At 39.8% G+C, this 9,256-nt stretch overlaps 1 protein-coding gene across 1 annotated transcript; it reads right to left on the bottom strand.

The window, feature by feature from the left end:
• Positions 1–3,638: 3,638 nt before the first annotated feature.
• LOC138242268 (olfactory receptor 2D3-like) lies at positions 3,639–9,005 on the bottom strand. The gene is given in 3 exon segments (XM_069197761.1): positions 3,639–3,818; positions 4,173–4,550; positions 9,000–9,005. Coding segments are annotated over 3 exon segments (564 nt in total).
• Positions 9,006–9,256: the final 251 nt, after the last annotated feature.

Here is a 9,256-nt window from a genome sequence, read left to right as displayed (position 1 = left end):
ATAAACTGCTATTTTTTTATTGTATTGGTGTGTTTACTTTTCAGGGCTATCCAATTTAAAAAATCCCATCATGGCATACCTAACCAAACTGTTTTGTGATAATCAAATTAATAACTTGTTAAAGATAAAATATTCCGGACCCAAGAGCATGGTCATCATAGTCCAGGGGTAGTGGTAAGTGTGGTCCAGAAGGGACTCAGCTTCATAGAGCCCAGATCAGGAAGGGAAGGGGACAGTGCATAAAAGATTAGCCTGGAGGTCTGAAAGTGGAGGGCAGAATAGAACAGGGACTGAAAATGTAATACCAGGACTTAAACTTCCTGCAGCACCCGATGCATACTGATTTCTCATTGCATTCAAGTCCTATGAGTATATTGTTTTCTCAGCAACCAGTGGAGGGCAAACAGGAGGGAGAAGGCATGGCCACTTCTGCTGCACATGCCCCGCAGCTTCACGGAGAGCAGACATAACACACACAGAAAATTCCATGTGTTCTTTAATGGTCAAGTAATCCAAACATGAATATGATTTCTCATCAGAAGGATGGCACATCCAAGAGCAGAATATACCCAGTGACCATACTACCATTATTACTTTTTGCTTCTGCTCTACGTGGAGGGGTTTCTCCTATTGGTCCACCATCACCTTCTGGAGCAAGAACCTACATTTCCTTAGAAATCTCCTATACTGAACAGATAAGGACACAATTATATTCTGAAATCTGATTAAATCAGAATACAAGGTTATAATACCACTGACAATATACAGATGAAGCCATTCAAAATGAGCGGGCAATACCGCATTATTTTGCGGTGCTCTTTATGCAGTCTACCGCGAGTTACCGTAAATTCTCCTATAATACCGCAAGTAAAATAATAGTATCCGGAATTTCCGCAAGGTGGAGCTAATAAAGCTCAACCTCTCATGTTTGAGCTGTCGCCATCAAAGTCTTTAACGAAGATATTACTAATAGTATTAATAATGAATGACCTTGGACAAGCTGTAAACTCAAAGTATTGCCCTGGTCCACATTCTTTTTTTCATTGACCATCTTTGTAAAAGTAACACCACAGCATTTCGCAATCACGCATTTGTTTCCAATCATGCAAAGTACAGTAATTTTTGAGAAGCGATTCACCATGCCTTTCACATGCTCATAAAAGAGATTGATTTAGGAACATAAACATATTACCGTATGCAAACTGTACTGTATACAGTATGTATATGTATATTTAATGTCTTAACTGTGCCCGTTTAAGTATTGAATATTTATATGGAATTTTACCACTGAAGGGAAATCTTAGTACCTGAGCATAAAAAGAATAGGAGCATACTGTAACGCGTGTGAAGGCCATAAACTATATTAATTTTGGAACTTAAACATACAGTATATGGCTGGTCTCGGTACTTTAAAGAAAACATACACACCAGTATTCCATTTCTCCCTAAACATTTTAAGCATCGAAGTCTTTAACTATCCCGATCTGTTTACTTCTTAAACTTTTAAAATACACGTTTCGAATGGAAAGAAATCCTTTTCCTGGTACAGTATGTATAGCAAACCAGCACGTCTTTTTTCTCCAATCAGAGGGGTGTCGGATGGTGTCAGCCAATCACCATTCTGAAGCCCTACCATAATCTCTGGTATGGGGAGACCCCAGAATTCTGTCCCATAGTTTAGATAGATGATAGATACTTTTATTGATCCCGTGAGGGAAATAAAGTAAATCATTTTCATTTTAGGAAATTATTAAACGCTTGGTTAAAAGCAAAGGAGATTGTCTGTTATAGTGAACATAAAAACAAGAGTTCGCTGGCATTATATCCTAGAAGACATAGACTGGTGCCAGACTTGGAGAATGCCCGCAGCGTAAAAGAAAATGCCTGATGATCTAGGGATTGGACAGTTTCCAAGTGCTTGTACAATTGATGGAAATGTTCAAATAAATGTGCAAAAGAAATAAACAAAATAATCATTTATTTCTTTATCACATTGGCTAGCTAATGTCCTCTCTTTGCTAGTTAGTGGCTGTGTTTCTGCGTTGGGTAGCAACGGGTGACTGTTCTCAGGCCGAAGATGTAAACAGCTTAATTTTCGTGTTAAATAATTTTAAAAAATTTAAATTCATTCTATACAGCAATCACATATTTGGGTACCGTTTCATAAAACTTTCATGCTTTAAATGTTAAGGGAGAAATGGAAGACTGGTGTGTATTTTTTCTTTAAACTACCAAGACCAGCCATACACCGTACAGTTTACTTACATACAGTAATGTTTATGTTCCTAAATTAATATCGTTTATGACCTTCAGATGCGTTATGCTCCTCTTCTTTTTATGCTCAGCTACTAAAATTTCCCTTTAGTGGTAAAATTCCATATAAATATTCAAAACTAAATGGATTAAAATGTGCACAGTAAAGACATTAAATGATTAAATCTTTTCACTACCAACCAATGCACCACGAGTGCCCCTGTCGGTCATTTTGGCCAGCCAATCACTTACCGCGGTGCCCTGGGGTGGCTTGTGGGTAGTTTACCATACCGTGGGTTTGTGCCGCGCATTTTGAATTGCTGCATCTGTAGCAGATATATTAGCAGGAAATTTACAAATTCATTTTCATGCTCATTTATTGATATGACATGGATGTTTTCTGCACTCATGTACAAATCGATCTAAATTAATTTTTAGATAATAAATAATTTTAAAATAATCTTATCTAAATGTAGTGAATCTACATTTACATTAAATAAAGATTATTTCAAAGGTAGAAAACATTAATATCAAAGTTTTCTTTACAGAAGCAATATCATCAAACATCTCACTCAAAATTTTGCAAGGAATACAAAGAAAATGTGATTTTACAAATATTAAAATCTTGTTTTAAAAAACATATCTGCACAATTAGATGTTTCCACACAAGTTACAGGTACAGCTTGAATATTTTGTTTGTGACAGGAAGACCTAACTTCAACTATTCAGATACTTGGACCAGTTAAAAGGGAACTGTAGTCTGAATTTCTCAGACTGGTTATTGTCAGGAAGCGTTCAGGAGTCAGGTGCAGGAGATAAGTACAAAACTAGGAAGGTCTGGAGCATCTTTAACAGGAGGGGTTTACGAGCATGACAGTTATTAAATCTCAGTAACAAACAAATTAATCAACAGTATCACAAAATTTTACCAATTGCAAATTAAGCACAAAATAATAAACTTTGTAAAAGTATTGTACAGTCTCCATTTTGTCAGAAACTACAAGTCTCGGTGTAGCGGAGAACAAATGTTTGAGCAAATTGTGATGTGAAGCATTCCTTCCTGCTCACTTGTCGCTGTTATGAGTAATGTAATGTACGAGAGGATAAATACAGGTTGTTCACTACAGAAATGTTCCAACAATCTGCATGAGATTTATATCTAATATTTATTTATTGGACAATGTAATAGGGCTGCTTCACCTCACTGGAAGTTTTATTGCCTCACTCTAAATCCAGATTATGTTACCTGGAAATTGTGTTTATTTTGTGATGTAAATTGAAAGTTTTACACATTACCGTGAACCTTTTACTTTCAATGCGGTTTGAAATACATTTATCAATGGTGATATTTTTAACCCCGAAATATAAAAATAATGTTGCAGTCCCTATCTTGTTGCAGTAACAATTTTCCTTACATTCCAGTGAAACAGAGCCTTGATGCTAAAGTATCTCTGTGCTGTTGCCCTATTTTTTTCATTCCTTAAGCTGTAAATGATAGGGTTGACTAAAGGAGTGATAAAGTAATTCAGCCCACCAATAAATATGAGCCCACCAGAAGATATATGCTCCATTCTCAATGCAATATATTCCATTGCAGTGGAAACATAGTGTATTATTACCACAATTACATGGGAAGAGCACATTGAGAAGGCCTTCTTCCTGTTCTCCACAGTTCTCAGTTTTATTACAGAAGATACAATTCTGTAGTAGGAACACAGGACAAACAGAAAGGGCATATACACAACTACCATGGCAAGAATCAACGCAAAATTTACTTGCTCTGTAACATCACCACAGGCTAATGAGATTACAGTAGAGTAATCACAGACAATATGCAGGATAAGATTGTAGCGACAGTATGGTAAAGTGCTTGCCAGCGCTACAGACAAAAGAGGCAAAAGAAAACCTAGCACCCAGACTGAGTATGACATTGTAATACAGACCTTGACGCTCATGATTGTGTTGTAATGAAGTGGTTTCACTACAGCAATATATCGGTCATAAGCCATGACTGCTACAAGTAATATTTCAGTAGCCCCTTATGAGATAAAAAAGTACATCTGTACAAAGCAGCCAGTGAAGGAAATGGTTCTGTTATGACCCAGAAGCACTGCTAACAACTTTGGAATGATGATGCTTGTCAGCAGAATATCTAGGAGACTTAAGTTCCAGAGGAAGAAGTACATGGGTGTGTGGAGCCGGTAGTCCAGGGCCACTAACACCACGATGAGCAGATTACCCAGGAAGGTGGCTAGGAAGAGGATGAGGAAGTAGATGAAGAGTGGATCGTGATGCTCCTACAGACCTGGCACTGGCATTAACATGAATTCAGTGTGTAAAGTGGTGTTGGGGTTTTCCATGGCTCAGAAATTTTCTTTTGTATGGAATTTCTCCTTTTTCTTGTTTTGATGATATAATTATGGCATTCTGTAAAATGAAATTTATACATAAACACAGTACCCTGGTTATCATTAAAATAAATATAGAATACATATACAGCATAATCATAAGAGACATATAAAGTACATAAAAGAGAGTACAGATTTAAAGATAGTTCAAGTAGGTAGCAGGTGTAACACCCAAAGAAGGCTCCACAGCCAAAATGCTGTGTTTCTTTTCTTCTCTTCTCAGCAAATAATAAATCTTTATTTGTTCCCTCACATTTAAAGATGTTTACATAGTAATTGCTAGATTTAACTCTTTTTATGTATCAGAATGTTCCAAAAGAACCACTTTCCATTAGCAACAATAATGCAACTTTAGCAACTTTTTCCGCCCATTCATTCGATTTCCGATTTATCCAACACAGGGTTTCAGGGGAAAGTAGCCTGGATTGAGAAGCCTTTTTCACTTTTTTACATTTAAGTAAATCTCATTGTGTTTTAATACGTATGAACACAAATCTTCAATTGAATAGTTTATGCAGTATGGGAGACAATTGTCACGCCCTCTGCCACCAGAGGGCACTCCTTCTCTGTCCTGTCCCTAGTTTCCGGTCTGCTGTCCTTCCTGTCCCTCTCTTTCCCTTGGGCTATATATTTCCGGGTCTTGCACTCTGTCCTCGCTCAGCATTGACGTTCGGATGTCCTGAGACCCGCCTAGCACCAGGGCACCCCACGTCCGCTCCCTGAGGGCATAGGTTTCTATACGGCATTCCTGAACTCTTTGCACTATGAGCCCGGGCCTTTTTCCCGTCTCGCCGCTACGCATATGGGTCTTTTTCCGCTCTCCTGCTCCCCACGGTTAGTCCCTTTGGACGTCCGTGACAGAATGCTGAGCCACCTACTGACCCAGCGAGCGGCTTTTTTTTTTTGTCTTGCCGCAGTTTTTTTTTCTTGTTCTCTGGGCTGTTTTTTTTTTCAGTTCCTCTATTCTAATCACTGGATATCACTCCGATCTTCCGTGCCTGTGAGCGGGTCCTGTACCTGGCTTTCCTCGGGTAGATCACTCCGATATCAGTGATTGAATGTTGAGCTGGCTTGCCTATTCTTATTACTGGATATCACTCCGAGCTTCTGTGTCTGGAGCGGGTTCTCGTGCCTGGCTCTTCCTGGTCTTGCTCTCTCCGATATCAGTGATAGAATGGTAAGCTTTCTGCCGTTCCTCCATGCTTTTCGCTGGATATCACTCCGGGCATCTGTGTCTGTGAGCGGGCTTCGGTCTGGCTTTCCTCAGGTTGTCCACTCTGATATCAGCGTTAGTATGCGAACGTGCCCATTTGCCGTTCCTCCATTCTTTTGCTGGATATCATTCCGGGCATCTGTGTCTGTGAGCGGACTTCGGTCTGGCTTTCCTCAGGTTGTCCACTCCGATATCAGCGTTAGAATGTGAACGTGCCATTTGCCCAGTCTGCGGTATTTTTCCCCGGGATTTTTGTGGTTTTTTTCTTGTTTTTTGCCTTTTGTTTTGATTTTTTTCTTCCTGGTTTCCCCTCCTTTTTGGTCCCCCCTGCTCTCTGTGTCTCGGAACTTTGGTTCCTACCTGTTTTTGGTTCCTATTTTTTTTTTTTGTGGTTTGTCTACCTGGTTTTTCCCCAGGTTTTTGTCTGTTGTGTTTGTCCTTGTGTACTTTTTTGTTTTTAGTCTCCGGAGCTCTTCTCTACCCCCCCTTCCTCTACCCAATAAAGGTTTATACCCCGGAGGAAGGGGTAGCTCTCAGCCGTGGATTCCCGGAGGTTTCCTTTCAGTTAAATGAGGTTTTTCCTCCCCCCAGTGCTGTGCAGCTTATTTATTTGTATGGGCGTCGGGAGCCGCCCATGAAGGGGGGGGTACTGTCACGCCCTCTGCCACCAGAGGGCACTCCTTCTCTGTCCTGTCCCTAGTTTCCGGTCTGCTGTCCTTCCTGTCCCTCTCTTTCCCTTGGGCTATATATTTCCGGGTCTTGCACTCTGTCCTCGCTCAGCATTGACGTTCGGATGTCCTGAGACCCGCCTAGCACCAGGGCGCCCCACGTCCGCTCCCTGAGGGCATAGGTTTCTATACGGCATTCCTGAACTCTTTGCACTATGAGCCCGGGCCTTTTTCCCGTCTCGCCGCTACGCATATGGGTCTTTTTCCGCTCTCCTGCTCCCCACGGTTAGTCCCTTTGGACGTCCGTGACAACAATAGGAAAGGAGTTAAGGCAGCACAGCTTATTATCAATGGCACTGGTGTAATTGGACCCTTAAATGGATTGTATCAAATAATGTTTATTCAGTCTGGGTTGGATGGTGGGTAAAACTGAACTTTGACCTGTTAATCTCATTGCTGTGAAAACTATATATTTGCTATAAAGATTTTTATTTATTTACATCTCAATTTGTATAAGTGCACTGTACTGAAATGGCCTGCCTATATCTCAAAGTCTAAGACATAATCTCGAAATAGGAAATGATAAACTCTGACACATACCTTAGGTACATAGGAAGAAGTAAAGGCTAATTCTAATAAAGGCGTGTGGGAGAATATGGAAGACTGCGGGAAACCAAGGGTAAAGAAACAAAAGAAAAAAAATAGGATTGGAAATTGGGTATGGGGAAGTGAGAAAAGGGGAAGTACGGGACAAGAATTCTAGAAAAAAATGATGAAGACAGAGATGAAATGGATTAAGCAATGATCACATAAATGTCTACCTGTTTCTTTGCAGCAAAACTCAACATAACCAATATTTACATTACAAATACACAGTGTACATAGGCACCATGTGTAAATAGTATAGAAACATTATAAAATGTATTATTATTATTATTACAAAGATATATTGATTTGCTGTTCAGAGTGCAGATGTTGCAAAATATATTTCCAATTAATCTTTGTAAGCACAGCTTTATTAGTTTCTCAAGTTTTCTTAGGTAGAAATGAAACTTGTTTTATACATTTTTATATTATGAAAGGAATCTCATAATATGTTGTATGAGAAATGCAGGAAGTGACAATGTGTTTCTTCTTAAATTAGAGGAATCTTAAAAAATAGTTAATCATTTACAGCCGCACTTTATAGCCTTGGAAATCAGTTCACATACCTGGAGCCTGAATCTGTTTACTGGTCTCTTTCAGCCCTGGACGCACCTGTTGGACAAGAAACTCTTTCTCTTATCTCAGCTGCCTTTATGGGCAGCTCTTCACGGTGACACCAGAATCTTCTAAGGTCAGAGTTATAGATGTATCTCTTATTAATCCATAGAGAAAAAAAATGAGAACTAGAGGGAACAGGCACAAAATAATGAAACCAAAATTGTTGTTTATTTTTGTGTTTCATACTCTTATAAATGTTAGCTGCACAGGAAGCAATACTGCTAAAATGTTCACATAATCCTGGGGAACATTTGTATTTTCATAATTTTGTGAGTGTATACTTATATCGTTTAGCCTTCTTGTTTTCTTGACCTTAATAAACTTATTGGGTTTGTAGGGGTTTTGTGCATTTACTGGGACAATTATTAATTGTAGCAGTAAGTCACAAAATGATTGCTTGATGGCTATTAGAAAAACAACCTTGCAGGATAACTCAGCAACACACACACACGGATACTAATACACAACAATACATTTATTAATACATAAAATGTGCATATAAACATAACAGATTTTAAGAGTAAGGGTTAGCAGAATACAAAAGGTTTATATTCAATAAAGAAGAGTTACAAATACCAAGAGGGACATACATTCAGTATAACATTTATTTACACCGTTTCATAAATGAACTTTGATTACAACTTCTACACTAGATGCTCAAAGGCAAGTACATCACTCATAGGAATTAAATTGATATCAACTGGGGTTAAGGTAACAATTGAATTATCGAACTGTAATGCAGAAAGTTGAATACTCATCCAATCTGTGTTGATCCAGATCTCCCACGGACACAAAGAAACAGTGGCAGGCTGTTGCCACATCCAATTGGCATCCTCTGGCTTGCTGCCAGGCTGTGCTGGTTCGGCGTGAGGTGGGGGAGAAGGAGGGAGAGATTCCTGCTGCGACACGCTTGCAGTGGGCTCTCTGAAGACTGTCTAGTTAGTGTTGGTTGAACTAGCAGAGATTGTGCACATGGAAAGTGACTGTGGGTCCAACCAAGTCACACTCTTTAGATGGAAAAAAGACCAGTTCTTTCCTGATGTAGTGCTTGTCCTGAATCCTGAGATCCAGCTGTCGACAGCTCCGACCGTAGTTCACTCGTTTATCAGGCGAGCATTCACGGTGGGGCACCGGCGGTTCACAAGGCTTGCTGCTGGGCTAACCTCGGCGGATCCTTTGGTTACGGGCGGCTACCTCCATTCTCGACTCTAAGAACAAAGTAAAGTCCTGGCACTCACTGGCCTTTACTCACGTGGGGTTAACCTGCCCTACCAGTTCCTGATTGGCTGATCGAGTTGGAGGATGAGTAACCATGCTCTCTGATATTAGGGGTTGTCAACATCCTGGGATGCGACTCTCCCTTAGAATCTCCCAGACAGTAAGGTGCCAGAGATGACCATTTATTAGGGTGACTGGTGAATCTCAGCCTTGGGAGTTGTTCCTTATCAGAA

This window comes from Lepisosteus oculatus, chromosome 13 (genome assembly GCF_040954835.1).
Source record: "Lepisosteus oculatus isolate fLepOcu1 chromosome 13, fLepOcu1.hap2, whole genome shotgun sequence".
Taxonomy (NCBI): Eukaryota; Metazoa; Chordata; class Actinopteri; order Semionotiformes; family Lepisosteidae; genus Lepisosteus; species Lepisosteus oculatus.
The sequence above is the reverse complement of the archived record's forward strand: the minus strand, read 5'-3'. Positions and strand labels throughout refer to the sequence as shown.